This window comes from Calidris pugnax, unplaced genomic scaffold (genome assembly GCF_001431845.1).
Source record: "Calidris pugnax isolate Ruff unplaced genomic scaffold, ASM143184v1 scaffold16, whole genome shotgun sequence".
NCBI classification, from domain to species: domain Eukaryota; kingdom Metazoa; phylum Chordata; class Aves; order Charadriiformes; family Scolopacidae; genus Calidris; species Calidris pugnax.
In genome coordinates, this window is record NW_015090847.1 from 2,239,880 (window position 1) to 2,255,849 (window position 15,970).

Below are 15,970 nucleotides of genomic sequence, written 5' to 3' on the forward strand. Positions count from 1 at the left end.
TCTGTTCCTAACACAACCTCAAATACTGCTGTATTTTGAATTTTAAAACAAGACAAGCACATTTCATAACTTTTCTGCTTCGTTAAAACAGTTCTTATTTAATAACATATAACAATACGTTACTTTTTCCAATCTGTAATTTTATTTTTTTTTTTTTTTGAGAATTAACCCCTTTGATGGTACAAAATGCTTTGTCTTGCAAAATTCATCACATAGTGGCTTCAGTAATTTAATTCTCCAGTTAGGGGCTGGGGTTTTTTTTGCAATCCTGCACCCACTTCTTCTTTCATTCACTGCTGTTCAATCCCACAACTGCTAATATATGGATAAGCCAGCACTGCAATAACTTCAGCTTGCTCTCTGTATTTGAAATGTCTGTATTGCTTCAGGGCAGTGGACCACTGCATTCTATTTAGACTTCATATACTTTTATTCCTTTTTCTCCTTAGCTTGCCTTACCCTTCCATTCCCCAAATAATTAGCACGGTGTAACATCTTTGCAGTATAGAATAACATGTGAAAGCTTCCAATTAATTGCTACAGTTAAAACACCTTTCTTTTTTCCCTCTTGTTTTATTTAGTTATTTATTTTTAAAGAAAAGTAAGCTCTGATATTCACTACATACTGATAAGCAACACTTATCTACCCTAAGGTACCTTTGCTTATTTTGTTTTGGGTGGGTTTTCTAATTGCATTTTCCCACCAGCTCTGAACTTGTTTTCTGGCAGCATATTTTTCCCATGGTACATTTAAGATGCATCTGCTATAACTAATATGATGCAAAGCACAAGCTTATATGAAAAACAGCTGGTAAATTTTGAATAAATCTGCAGCAATTATATAGGTAGAATGGCTTATTTGAGTATGGGCTTTGTCCCATGGCATGGGAATCACCATGTTTTTATAGCATTTAAGGGTCATAACAAATATCCTACTGATTCAAACAATAGAGAGATAGTTAACATAGATCTCCTCTATGTTAAACAAATCTCGTCATTTAATAAAATATCTATGAGACTGTAATAATTTTGCCATAACACAAGTCAAATGAACTTCTTAGCTGATGTAAAAAAAAAAAAAAAAGTGATTTGTTTCCAAGTCTTAAAATCTCTCCCCAAAAGGAAGTTCTAATTTTTCCTGGTAAATTGCCGGAAAGGGCCACAAATGCTGCAGGTCTCTAAGGTCACCCCTTGCCAGGAGGATGCACCAGTGAGGTCCAGCTCCCAGGTCATTATGGTCCTGCTGTCCTCTTCCCATGCTAACTGGGGCTTTGAGAGCAGCTGGAAGGGTACTGGAGGGTGCAAGTCCATCGCTCTTCCCAGCAGCTATACGTCTTGCCTGCGTGCACAGCAGCCTCTTGGTCTTGGTCACTGTTTATTTATCCCACTGAAATATATGGGTGAATATGAAACTCTGAGCCCAGCTAATTGAACGGGCAGAAAGCATCTTCAAATTAAAATCTCCTCCTCCTCTTAATCAGGTACTGTCCTATTAAGACTGGAACTGATCCCAGCAGCTTCTACTTTTGAAGCACACCAATAAATCCCTGACGCCATGGTCAGCCAATGTCATTTTTTTTTGCCCCTTTGGACAAAGATATATTGCTGTTTCACGCTGGAGAGCCAGACGGGTATCAATCACCTCCTCAGCGGCACTACCTTCCAGCTCCGCCTTGCCACATACACTCTGCTAATAATTAAATACCAGCCTATAACTTGCAGAGCAGCCACCAAGGTCTCCTGCAGAGAACACACTCTTTTGACATGCTACCAGGGAGGGAGATCATTCACGACCCCAAGTGACACTTGTCAAACTGGTGCTGGCTTTTGATTAAGGAGAAGGGCTCTGGTGTCGCTCCTCGCGATGCCTGGTGTTCGGTCTCATTGTGGAGGATACTCATTACACCAAAGGATGCTCCCTACAAATCCCAAACCCCAACAAACCGAAGCCAGTAAACTTCAAATCTCAATTACAGGAGAAAATTGCTTCTCTTCCAAAACTCCCAGTATGTTGTTAATTATTGTGTCTACAACAGTCCTCTTTAGGCATCCTAGTCATGGGCCAGAACGCTGCTGTAAGAGGTCCTGCACAAACACACAACATCCTTTCCCCAAGGATAGTTCCACCTCCAAAAAGACTAGAAGGGCTCTGAGGCATGGAATGCCTTTTTGTACAAGACACGAGTCAACAAAATGGCTGGAAAGCATGCTTACAAGAGATGAGTGTGAGTCAGTGAACGACAACAACCCCCATTTATTTTTAAACCTCCACCTTTCCAAATCTGCAGGTATTCTGCTGCCAAGACTTTAAAATCGACTCACTGAAGAGCATAAGGACTGTCATACCAGCCACCTCCCAGATCTGCCAAGAGCTGCTTAGCCAAGTTCACCAGCAGACTGGAGCGGGCTGGTGCCACCAGGCAGAGCAGGGTGAGGAGCAGCTGGAGGGAAGAGCTGCAGATGTTTGCAGGGAATGCACCTGCCTTTGCCCTCGGAGCAGGATGATCACTCTAGTGGACATGCCAGGAAGCTGTCCGGTTCCATCAGAGTCAACAAAGTGGAGCCAATTTGGCTCTTACAGCAATGATACTTTGTCTGTAGCCAAACGATAAAACATGACCTGAGGTCCTGAGGGCACTTGTTAACACCCAGAAACATCCACTGGCTAATAGCACACCGGCTGGGCACTCGGGGAAGCTTCCAGCTGTAGCTCCTTCAAAACCGTTGGCTGAGCACAAACAAGCAAAGGTCTCACATTCTCTTTTTTGCAAGATGAGATAAAAGTGGCACTACGAGCCTAACGAGGTTTGGGTGAAACGCCGTATAGACCAGGCTGACCTACCTGCAGTTTGAGAAGAGGCCTACCCAGCCCCAGCCTGTATCTGCCCTCGTTACCATCAGTGGAGTGGGAAGCCATCGGCACTTCCCAGCTGCAACCCCTCACTTCAGTGGCTTCGGTGTATCGATTAACTCCAGGCAAAGAGTCAAACAGACATTTCTTTCGAAAATTCCAGCAGTTCTAGGAAACCGGCAAAACCGGCCTTGGGCCGGAGAAGGCCGTTAACCTGCAAACACGGGCTCTGAATAGGCCGTTTCTTCAGGCATCTCTCAGGATGATGCCATTTAATGGCATGTCTCCTAGACGGGCAGTGACTCCTGCAGAATACAGCAGATCCACCATCCTGCAGCAGCAGCAGATCCATCCTGCCTCTCTCAGCTGGACCCAGCTGCTGTCACAGATGTGCTGCCAGGCTCCCAGAGCTTTTGGTCATGCACGACAGTGCTTTAATACATATTTTTATTGCAGCTCTTCACGTTCCTCTTCAGATTATCAAGTGAAACAAAAATATACTAAAGAGTGACACTGGAAGACTATCTGAGAAAAGGTCCTTTAAAACCATAATAGCTTTTGTGGTTATGCAGCCACGGAAGTGGCTGTGAAATGTTCTGGCTGCATGGAAGATGTCAGATCCATATCCAGCTCAGAACCATGGATTCTGCTGCAGTGCAGGGCACATGAACCAGAGACACCACAACACAGAAAATCACTAGGCCAAAATCTCTGGGGCATCAGGGACTTCTCATCTTCTTTCTACTGTTCTCAACCAAAGTCAGCCAAGAGAGCTTAGGAAATGGAGGACCACCTCAACCAGTCTCCCATTCTTGAGTAAAATCCCACATGTGCACTTCACTCCTCAAGCCACTGTCACCAAGAGGAACACTACTTTCAGGAGTAACTTCCTTAGCTCCAGCATGGATAGACATGTGGGAATCCAGGATTACTCCATGGACCTAACTGCAGGCAAGGGAATGAGCTGATCACGTACTGGCCTTGGACAGATGGACAGTCTCTGCAGGATGGTATAAGGAACTTCCCTTTTACATATGGCTCACTGTCATACGGTGAGACACAGAGAATGTATCTTTTTCCCCTCGTTGGAAGCTGAAAAATACTTTTGGCTCCACACGTGCACCTAACACAAACGTGTGGCAGTGCATCTGCAGCTGCTGTGAGCAGGACACACAACGCTTACATCCCATCACCCAGGGTGCTCACTATTCCCTGGTGGCACAGTGAGGACCCCACAAGTAAGGACTCAGCCAGGAGGTGCTCTGCACCAGAAAGCAAAGGATGTGGCACCAGCTAATTCCTCCCACTCACCATCCTCAGCTGAGAGCTGGCCCGTGCCAGGAGCTCAGGACAGCAAGCTTTGCACTGGTGTGACTATCTCCTGTCTCACCATACAGCAGAAGGAAGATTTACACCAGATGGTTTCTACTGTTAGAGTTACTGTCACACAGCAATTTCTCTGCTCAGCTCCACAAAATCGTGTTACATGGGCCACTTTTCCTGCCCAGTGCACTGGCTGCCTTTGAATTTGCAACACCTACCTTAACTTCCACGTGTGCCATCAGGACTGCAAAGTTGGTTAGGTGATTGCAGGAGCATGTGGTGTGTGTCTTGTTGGTTGTCAGGAGGCGACATCCCTGGGTGGACCAATACCCTGTCATCGTACGCTTTGTGTAGCTCCAGAATGAACAGTTCGGATTGAAATTTTCTTCTGACTGCTGCAGGGAAAAAAATACTAAATGCCATAAAAATGGTAGGGTTTCAGAGATTTCCAAATGCACCATTTTTTTTTTTTTCCCAGAGGCACTTTGTAACTCGCACCCTTCAATTTTGGATAAACAATCAGCAGTGTTTCATGCATCAAGTATTACTTGCTGATACCAGGGAAAGTTAGATTGTTGCTGTGCTCTTTGCTAATGTGAACTTAGTTCTTTGTTCTTGATTAATTTCAGCCACAGACTAAATCCAGCTCTCCAAAAGCAGATTGCTTCATTTGCATTGCAGAGCAGAGAAATTAATTGCTTTAAGCAATCAACTTTTGTAATGACTGTGCTTGGCTAGCAGGAGGACTAGCTGTCCTCTTTCACTCTAATTCCACTTTCCTCTAATATCCCCTGCCACCATGATAAAATAATATTATGGTCTTTCTAATATATTGGTAGTTTTTAATTACAGAATGACGTGTGTCAGCAACTGAGCAATGGGCATCAGCTCAAAGGAGACTCTTTCTTGACTTTTATTAATGTAATGTAGAAGAGACACTCCCCGTAAGTAACACAAAGAGCAAAGGAAAAAATGTATAATTCAAAATCTGATCAAGGACTGCTGGGGGCCTCACATCAGCCAACTTTTGCATCACTTTGTTTTAGAAATTGAAAAAAAAAAAAAAAAAAAGAAACGCTTTTTGAACTCACTCACCTTGATGTGCTTGACGGTAAACACCACGGGATCAGCTAGGTAAACCTTATTGCTGAACTCCTTGTTTATTGCTGCTGTGATGACAGGGGAGTTGACAATGACAGAGTGATTAGTCGACATTGCTTCTGTTCCCAGTTTCATGCTGGCATTTTCCGTGGAGAGATAGGTGCCCAGGTTGTTGTACAGCACAAAAGCCACCCTGATTTCACCTAGAAGAGCAGTAAGAGGTTATATATCCAGGTTAGCTCATTAGGGTGATTTTTTTTTCAGCTCTCTTCTCTGAACCAACTTTAGAACTTCTCTAGGAAAATGTGACAGGACCAAGACATGGGATAAGAAAATTCACCTTGTCCTGCCAACCCCAATGAGCACCTCGAGGTGCAACAAGCAGTCCGTGGATAAGAAGGGCAGAGCTGCTTCTTTTAAAACAAACTTTTATAAGCAAACAGACCAGTTGGAGACAGAGAAGGTGGGCTTATTTTTGGCATCAGTGAGTGTAACTGGCTCCAGAGAAAAGAGGCCAGGTGGTCCGTTTCCCACCTGACATAACAGTTTATTCTCCAGGATATGCTTGGGAAACATGACATCCAAAGGGACTTAGACAGGACTGAGAGGTGGGCCCCGTGCAAATCTCATGAAGTTCAACCACACCAAGTGCAAGGTCCCACACCTGGGTCACGGCAATGCCAGGCACAAATACAGGTTGGGCAGAGAATGGATTGAAAGCAGCCCCGAGGAGAAGGACTTGGGGCTGTTGGTGGATGAGACGCTCAACATCAGCTGACAAGGTGTGCTCACAGCCCAGAAAGCCAACCGTATCCTGTGCTGCATCAAAAGCAGTGTGGCCAGCAGGTCATGGGAGGTGATTCTGCCCCTCTACTCCGCTCTGGTGAGTCCACACCTGGAGCTCTGTGTCCAGCTCTGGAGTCCTCAGCACAGGAAGGACATGGACCTGTTGGAACGGGTCCAGTGAAGGGCCACAAAGATGATCAGAGGGATGGAGCACCTCTGCTGTGAAGACAGGCTGAGAGAGCTGGGGTTGTTCAACCTGGAGAAGGGAAGGCTTCAGGGAGAAAGGCTTTATAATGGCCTTTCAGTACCTGAAGGGAGCCTACAGGAGAGCTGGGGAGGGACTCTTTATGAGGGAGTGTAGCAACAAGACAAGGGGTAATGGCTTTAAATTGAAAGATTTATTGAAATATTGATTAGATACCAGAAAGGAATTCTTTGCTGTGAGGGTGGTGAGACACTGGAAGAGGTTGCCCAGAGAAGCTGTGGCTGCCCCATCCCTGGAGGGGTTCAAGGCCAGGCTGGATGGGGCTTGGAGCAACCTGGTCTGGTGGGAGGTGTCCCTGCCCATGACGTTGGAACTTGATGACCTTTAAGTTCCCTTCCAACTCTAACCATTCTATGATCTATATTTTGTTCTGGTGGGTGGCACAGATGCAGTATAAAACTATAATTAGAGTCCATTAATAAATTAAGACTACTCAGAAAAAACTGAGGACAAATCTGGGGGAAGGAATCCAAAACTTTCCAACGCAATTCCAATCTCACATGAAGGGTAAAACAAAATTGCAGAAATGTCATTAAAAGATATAAACTTCTTCTCTTAATTTGCCAATCAGATATCCTCTCTTCCACAAAAAAACCCCCAACAAACCAGCATTAGGGAGCCTGCGGAAAACCCAGGCTACCAGCCAACTGTTTTTAACTGAAACCCTCCAGTTTCCCTTCTGTTTTGCTCATTATTTCACAGGCTATAAATAAGAATTGAATGTGATTAGCTTGGCTTTATATGTATTAGTTGTGGGAAGGTATTTTTTTTGTTTCTATAGGAATCACCCCAGCTTCTGAGGAAGGTGAAGCACTGATGACTCCAAAGGTCCCTCCCAACCTAAATCCTTCCATGATAATTTTATTTCTTGCTCTTTGGTGACCTTTAGGTAGGTGCCAACCTGGTGCAAATTGATGGGGCTCTCCTGATTTGACCAGAACTCCAGTGATATCATGCTTAGAAAGACAAAATTCCCTTTCCTCAATGTCGACACAGTTTCTCTTTCCCTTCAAATCTCCAAAGCCCACTAGTGGAGTGAAACTCCTGCCCCGCTGGAGTTTTGCTACGCATCTTAGGTTTTACACTGTCTCCGAAAGAAATACTTCTCTTTAAATCCTACATGCAAAGGTACCAAACTCCATCAAGGAAGTCAACGGTCAAACTTTCTTTTTGAACCACCAGAACAAACTTTTCTTTAACAGTTGTCAGAAATTTTTGGCAGTTTTAAGTGCCATTTTGGCAGTTTTAATCCATCTGGTCTGGCTGTAATACTGCCCTATCACTCCATGTTTTGCCTGCGGTAATCAAAGCCTGTACTGGAGTGCTTTCCCCTTGCACACAGGTTAAATTTTAAAGGAACTCAGAAATAGGAGCATGTTAGAAAGCCTTGGAGTTTGAATTTGGTCTATAGCAGGGCCACAGAGATCAAAAAATGTGTCTGCTCAAATTCCTGGTCTGGAGATAAATTGCTTGGCAGCATGAAGACCATTCACGTATAACTCCATCTTTAATTTATATTGTATCACGAGGTTCATAAGCTTCAGAAAGAAAGACACTGAAGATTTCGATTCATAACATTTAATCAACCTTTTCTGCCATGTTGGTTCATTATTAATATTTGCTACTATTGCTTCTTCTTCACAGGGGGGCACTGGAGCCGTATACTCAAACAAGCCTTGTATCCCACCTGAAGCCTCCTGCTGCAGATTAACAGCAGTTTAAAGCCCTTCTCTGGAGTCAGGGCTGTGCCCCAACAGCCACATCGTTTCAGGATCTGGGGTATTTTTACCAGCAAATCATACTTTTGAAGGCTGTGAATGACTTAGCAATATAATACATTCCCAGACAGCCAACTTAGCTTGCAGTCAAGGGCATAAGCAACTGATGCTGTTAATTTAAATATTAGTAAAGCGATTAAACCTACCGTTTCGACCATTTTGTTTCAAGGTATTTGCTGACAGCTGAATGGCGCTCCCATGGCCCATGTTCTGGGGAAACTTCAGATCTTCCAGATTCCCATCTGTGCTAAGTCTCGCAACTTCCAGCTCTGTTTGCAAGACAGACCGACACTAAGAAAATATCTCTACCGAAATAATCTTCCACATGATACTTCAAAGCAACAAAATGGTGTTCCAGACCACCTGAGAGCAGAATAATCAACTTACAATGTTTCATGCTAGACTCTGTTTGGGCTCCTATTTCTTTTTAAATCTTTGCCCTGAAGAAGTTTTAGATTTAATTAAAAAAAAAAAAAAAAAGGCAAATAAATTCTACTCTCCGTGGAAGACAAAATACAACCAGTTCTTGTAAACAAGAACCTCAGGATATTAAGGACAATGGTTAAAATGAGAATCTGAAAATGCTAGTTCTTTGCCACTGGCGATTGGTACTTTCTCTAAATGTTATCAGTGCTCAGGATCTGTATTCACAAAAATAGAAAGAAGAGTTGTTCTCATTCTCCATATGCACAGTGGGAGTGCTGGTGATTCCATCATGCTTGTTTTTTAATTAAAATCAACAATCAGCGAAATAAAGACACAAATTTGTATGAAATGAAACACAATTGCATTACGATGAACAATCTCCCCGTGAAGCTGTGCTCTCATTGTTCTAGCGCAGATTTTGCCCTCAAAGCCAGGACTAATAAAGGCAGGTTTTAGGTGCTCATTTTCAATGGGATGTCAAGGGGAGAGAGCTGCCTTATTCCTTTAGGGTCTTTTGGAAAGACTTTTAAGTCCTTCAGACAGAGGGCTAAGGCGTATCTAACAAATTGCTCTCCAGTTAATCTTGGGGCCAAGACCAAAGCCAGATTTCCCAGCCTTTACTCTGGGTATTTATGAGATCTGTCCCTTACGGATATTGTCAGTGTTTTCCCGGACAATGTCTGTCTTCAGCAGGTTGTCAGCCAGCACGAAGGCACTGTCCTCCACAGTGTCCAGGAGCTTGGTGGCCGCCCGCTGCTGTTCGCTGGCGTTCAGGTCCCTCCACGCATTCAGAGCCTGCGGCTGCAGGAGGTTGTTCACTGTCTCCACCATGGCCTGCAAAGGGAGAGGGGTGGAGTGAGAAAGGGCTCTGGAGAACCTCTGGAGCACCCTTGATACCTCTGACATATGCTCAGTCACATCCTCCATGCATATCGATACACAGGGGGAGGACAGCATCTCACAGAATCACAGAATCTTCTAGGTTGGAAGGGACCTTAAAGATCATCTTGTCCAACCGTCAACCTAACTGACAAAAATAGACACCCACACAACAAACAAGGAGCATCATCACTAAACCAGACCTCCCAGCACTACATCAACCCGGCTTTTGAACACCTCCAGGGATGGGGCCTCAACCACCTCCCTGGGCAGCCCATTCCAATGCCTGAGAACCCTTTCAGTGAAAAAATTTTTCCTAATCTCCAGCCTGAACCTCCCCTGGCGCAACTTGAGGCCATTTCCTCTTGTCCTGTTGCCTGTGACTTGAGAAAAGAGACCGGCCCCCACCTCTCTACACCCCTCTACACCCTTGCCCCATTGGGGCAGGCTGCAGTGGAGCTAAGCATCATTTAACACATCATCAGATGGGAGAGGGAGGAAATGTTGATTTTATTCTAAATACAGGCTGGGAAGCTGGGAATAGCGCTTTTCTGCTTCCGTGATCAGCAACTCCAGGCTTGGAGTAACAAGGAATTAGGGATTGGGGGGAGGGTGTGGGGGGGAAATGAGGAAATCGTTAAGGAAACATGCGTGAAAATAGATTTCAAAACCCATCTGTGAAGCGGGTTGCTGCTACCTGCAGCACCAGAAGGCAGGAGTGGGGCTGGGGCACCCATGGAAGGTATTTAATTTAATTTAATTATTTAAGCAAGGGCTTAGGGCTCCTGAGAGCCTTCCCCACCACATAACCTCCAGCAGGCAGGCGTGAAGACGGAGACAGTTGAGTTACACCACTTCACCCAGGGAAGCAGCAGGGGCCCGTAGGGATTTTGTTAAAACATTACATTTCAGATCGCTCCGTTTCAGGAAGGAGCCAGCTAACAACTCCAGCCTCTCCTGCCGTGCACCTTCTGCCCTGGGCTGCCAGGCACAGAGAGGCCCTCCCACGGAGAACTTCCTACAGGTTCATCTGGATGCGCATCCAGGATCACAGGAAACCACGCTGGCCTCAGGACTGCAAAATTACAGCAGTGGAGCTTACCCAGCCCACAGGTTTTGCTCAGTTACTAACCAGAGCTGACTCAACTACCTCCCAGCTAAAGATTTTTAATGAGACCAGCTGCACCAGTTGGTAGAACTCCCTGTGCACAGGAAAAGAGGTGTGTGTGGGGGGAAAAGGTACTTTGATTGTGCTTTCTTCTGCTGGTTAGTGTCTAGCCACCAGGCTGGCCTGCCCCACAAAGAAACACCTCCGCTGCCAGCTAATGCCTACTGCAGAAACCAGCCTTCCCTCTGAGATGCAGTTGCCTCTCTTAGTCTTTTCCTGCACACCAAACGCATTAGGCATCCGACCCACACCTCTGTTACGCAAGGCAAGGACAATCCCATGGGATTTTGACAGGCCGCAAGCCTGAAGGATGCCCCACGGGGTCACTTCCATGGAAATACTTCAGTACGTGCTCCTGACAGTGTTTCCAAACCCTCCTGTACAACACGATAGGTGAAAAGAAGTCATGGCAGGGCCCACTCTTCAGCAGAGCCCTCAGGAGGAGCGTTACGATGGCAACAGAGTGTGTGGGGCATCCTGACTCACTCCCCAGCCACGGGCAGATACCAGCGTGCAACGGGAGAATATAATCACATCAAATTAGACTTTTACTGTATTGCTATCTGCAGGTGACCTTAAAAAAAATATAATCACATCAAACTAGACTTTTACTTTATTGCTATCTGCAGGTGACCTTAAAAAAAAACCAAAACCAACTTCAATTACAACAAGGTTCAAGGAGAAGCAAAGACAGATAGACCTGCCACTCCTGGTGCTTTTAATCCCAGCAAAGACATTTCACGTTCCAAGAAATGTCGCCGTGTACATCTTAGTCCTAAATGTCCTTGAGGTTCGAAGGTTTCTCATACCACCATGGTTCCTACTGGAAGACTGAGCAACAGTCGGGCTCCTCGGACAGTACAAAGCTCCTGCTCGCCAACCTACATTTATTAATGATCATTTAACTAATTTCTTCTTGTGCCAAACCTCTCTTGTACCTTAAAACAGATCTTCCCCCTCCCTGGCAGCTACTGCCCTGCTCCCCTGATTAATAGACAACATTTCTCCTGAACCTCACAGCTTGGTTTCCCAAAGTATGGAGTAACCCATGATTCAACCAATGAAGCAAACCAAAATGGTTGAAAATCTCATCCTCTAAAAAGTAATTTTGCTGTCAAGCCTTTATAATCCAGGAGTGGAATCCTTTTCTTATTTGCTGCTAAGTGGAACTCGTTAACCATAGATCAATTTCCTATAGCTGATTATTAAACTGATTTTCCTAAATTGTCTAAAAATCATCTTAGGACATTAAATATGTGCAGACAAAAAGCTGGTTAACTTTAGTAGCCAAGAAGAAATACTAAAAATCCATAGCATTTTAAGTGGGGGGTATTTTTGGTGTTTGATAAGCTGGAAGTCTGATCTCTAGCTCTTAATAACGCGTGTGCACGCATGCACGCAAAGTTTGAGAGTGAACACCCATAAGGCCTAACGTGCTGCCTCCTGCACAATGTGTAGGCCCCAACCAATGGACGTGGTGCTGATGAGCATCCATCCTCATGAGGTGACCAACCTGAAACCGGCCACCACGCATCACTTTGGATCTGGAGCCTAACACCAAAGCTCCAGAAAGACTTCCAAGGACTTTGGGTCATGCCCTGAGCCCATATTTGAACAAAGCTGGTAGACTGTCTTCGATGGTGTTACATCCAAGATGAATTTAGTCCATCGCTTTCCTCGGCGGGTCATTCTCCTCACCTGTCTCAGTGCATTAATCAAGTGTTCCCAGCATTATATTTATGAGTGCAGCACTTCATTATGGCTGAGTGCTGCGGGCTGAAGCCAAGAAGATGAGGTGCTAATGAAATGTTTGAATTTTGGACAGGGGCTGAGGAAGGCATTTAAATGAAACAAAACAACTGTTAAAGCAACAGTGTCTCTTGAGACAGAGACACCAACTGGGAGAAGTTGGGCAGGGGAGCGGGAACTGTGGAAAGGCAAGCACAAGGGACAAGAATCGGCCTGTGTCTTTGCTTTTAAGCTGAGCTGTCGTGGTTTAGGTGGGTTTGGCACTTGCTCCAATGACCCTGTGGTCAGATGAAGCTCCAGCATAGAAAAACCAGCAGCGTCAAGCTCCTGGAAAAGCCTCTCAGTGACCAGCAGAAGGAGGCTTAGCCCAGATGGAGGACCTTTGAAGGGAAGAAGGCATGAGACAGGTGTGCTTGGGAGCTGATGGTGTGATGGGTTTTATCTGAGATCCCTGGTGATCCTGATAACGATGGGAAATTTCAGAGGGAGCTAGGAAAGTTCTGAACTAGTTTCATCCCACCTCACTTCAAGAATTTAACATGCAGCCAAAGTCAGGACCCCAGATGCTCTCTAGTCTCTCTCCCCACAGAAAGCAGAAGGAACTATAGCAAGCATTATCCTCATTCAGGTACCCAAAGTCACAGAAGATCAGTCCTATTCCTGAAGAACCCAACACCTATTAAAGGATGCTGCATGTCTACCTCCTCGAAGACCCTGCCCTTGCTTCCCAAGCTAAAGCAGTTCCTCTCTCTGCTGTGGTTTTCTTCTCTTCCCCTGCCTGATCCCTCTTCCAAATGCTGCTCAACTGGGTGAACAACTTCCAAAGAACCCCTGCAAGCCTCATGCAAAATAAAAATGTGGACCTTTCGTGTCTCCAGCAGTGGCTACCATTGGATATCGAGAGAAGAGCAAGAACATACCAGGCATAAAAGACAAATCTCATGATGGTGATCCCTTTCATTACGTGGTTATACAGCACCACACACAGAATGTACACTCAATGTAAATAAATGTTAATAAATTGCAGAGCGAGATTTTTTTTTTCCCAAATAAGGGAATATGCTCATGGTTTCTTGATTTTGTCTTGAGGTTACAAAACAGAAACAAAATGTAAACCTTCTTTCTGAGACACTTACAAATTGGTATTAAAAGAGGTACCATCGAAAGGCAACTAATTAGGAGTCTTACAGTAATTATACATTACTAAAAGGCCAAACGTACATATCCCATTGATGTCCTTTGTGACAGCTGCTTCGCTTGGTAAAACTGAATTTTTCTTGTTCATTTATTTTTATCTTCTCCACCTCTAGAAATGTCTGGTGAGAATATCTGGCTACATGACACAGAGTTTAAACCTAGGAGGGGAGTATATATCCCATGGTACCACATCCATTTATTTATCTCTCACCCTACCAGCATCCAAGGCACTGCTCTTTGACAAAAGCAGATTCTGTAATGTAAAATCTGTCTTTAATTGGGATTCAAATTCAACAGTGGAAATCACTAAGAGATGTTCAACGTACCAACGTACCATTGCCAAATCTGGGACCAGACTGCATTGTGCTATGGTGCTTAAGTGCAGCAACCCCAACCTTAGAAAGCCAGCAGCTCTCCTAGAGTTAGGACCTCTCTAAACCTTTACTGTTCATTTTGGCCTCTCGTCGAGCAGCTGATGGAAGAACAAAAACCCCAACAAACTTACAACTGGAGAAGACACTGCTTCATGGCAGTGAACACCAGCAGACCCTACAGGTAATACTGGTTGAATCTTCTGCTGAGTAGTCTTCAAATATGCAGTCTGTGTTCCCTTACAAAGAAGCATCTCCTTAAGATGAGACTGAACACACTGTATGGAATCTACATCAAGGTCTTCCCTCTGAGAGCAGCTTTGGGAAAATGGGGAGAGTGGCACGCGGCATTAACGCATCACCTTTGCGATGACATCTCTAATTAAAGTATCACAATTTTTTTAACTTTTAAAGCCCTCTTTCATACTGCTAACACACTTGTCTTCCTTGATCTCATAGGAATATTTCACACAATGCACTTCCAAAAATTAGGATAGAAGGAGCTACAGCCACAAGGCTGTGCTTTGCATCGCTAGACTAAAATCACAGCTGGTTGGTTTTGGTCCTGCTGGAGGTCTCCAGGTACTGCTCCACAACAAGTGCACCATTATCTTTATCTGAAGCATGCAAAAACATTACCAGCCCACTTTTTAATAGCAGCTTGAGGTTTCACGGCAGATCAGCAGAGAAAAAAAAAAAAAAAAAAGGACAAAACCCCTTTCAGGTCAACAGTGCACAGTGAAAATGAAAAATCTGTCAGACAGCAGATGCACTGAATTGTGGGTATGGGTCAGTGATCACATTGTGCTCTTTTTTCTTTTTGCCCACTGGAAAGTGGTGGTTCTTTAAAAAAGCTTACCTGCTTCCTTGCTCAAGAACACCTGATTTTGCTCTGTATTCATATGAAACACTCAGTGCTCAAACAAAACCTTTTCTTAAGCTATCGGTATTTGCAAGCCTCCAAAGCAATTAATGCCATTGATGACACCTTCTGCTGGAAGTTGTGCAATTCTTGCCTCTGGCCAGAAAAAGCACCAGTACAAGAGAAGCTCCCTTTAACTCTGCATGTACCTTGGTGCAGCCAGAATGGGCCCTTTGGAGAAGAGGACCAGCATGAAAATGTGGATTTGGGCATGCCAGGAGCTGCTTCTGGCAAGGTTATTGCATGGAAAGGGACCAGCTTGGGAAGTGATGGGTCTTTCTAGAATGGCAAACCACTGGCACCATGATCGCACCACACAGGGGTCACCAAACTGGACCAGTCATCCCCTCTGTGCGACTTCAAGGCAAAAATAGATGAACATTTCATTTCTTCAGCTTCATAAACACGGAAGATGTCATTTTCGCTAAATTATGGCATTAAATCCTACTTCTTAGCTAAGAAGTGCCTTCAAACCTTTCTGACAAGGCTCTTCGCCCTCGGATGGTTTTTCACCTTGTCCTTTGTTCTTTTAATTCCAAATCAAAATTTGTCTCTGGTCAATAAGTAAGCACACTGGAGGCAGCTTCTCACGGGAAAGCCCAGCCACCATCTAAGGCTTTTTACAAAGCAATAAGGTCATTAGAAACCAATTACAATATTCAGTAAAATGGACAAACACATATTTAGATTGAAACCAGCTGAACTTCAATGAGTACTTAAAAAGAAATAAATCATTAGAATATGTACTGCTATCCTCCGTTTCTGCCTTCAAAACTAAGCACTGGAGTGGTGATTGGGCAACTGGTGGTACCAGTTTTGGTGAACTGAGTCAAAACCTACTACTCCTGGGAAAGGCAAGAGGAGACCCTCCCCCGACCTTGCAGAGGAATTTCTAAAATTGCTCTCTGGAATTTTAGGGATCTATGGATTGAGATCAAAGGCTCTCAAGGAAGAGCACGGAACCTTCTCTTTTCAACTCTAATGCAAATATTTATGCTCTGGCTACAGGCACTGACTAAGAAATGGCCTGAATGTCAGCGGCGCTGAGAACTCACTGCAGTGAGAAGAAAGGCACTGACCTTTATTAAAATTAGGCCATCTACAAAACGCTTAACCATGGAATTAATGGTCTTGCACCAGGCATGCAAAGTTTG

At 44.6% G+C, this 15,970-nt stretch overlaps 1 protein-coding gene across 14 annotated transcripts in view; it reads right to left on the reverse strand.

The window, feature by feature from the left end:
- ADGRL3 (adhesion G protein-coupled receptor L3) overlaps nucleotides 1-15,970 on the reverse strand; it is a 591,492-nt gene that overhangs the window by 74,879 nt on the left and 500,643 nt on the right. For 13 of the 14 annotated variants that reach the window (XM_014943112.1, XM_014943115.1, XM_014943114.1 and 10 more), the window contains 4 exons: nucleotides 9,181-9,364; nucleotides 8,251-8,373; nucleotides 5,270-5,478; nucleotides 4,393-4,569 (listed from right to left, as the gene is read on the reverse strand). In XM_014943112.1, coding sequence (XP_014798598.1) covers nucleotides 4,393-4,569; nucleotides 5,270-5,478; nucleotides 8,251-8,373; nucleotides 9,181-9,364 — 693 coding nt within the window. The remainder of the gene's footprint in view (nucleotides 1-4,392; nucleotides 4,570-5,269; nucleotides 5,479-8,250; nucleotides 8,374-9,180; nucleotides 9,365-15,970) is intronic. The other variant, XM_014943111.1, reaches the window with a different exon arrangement.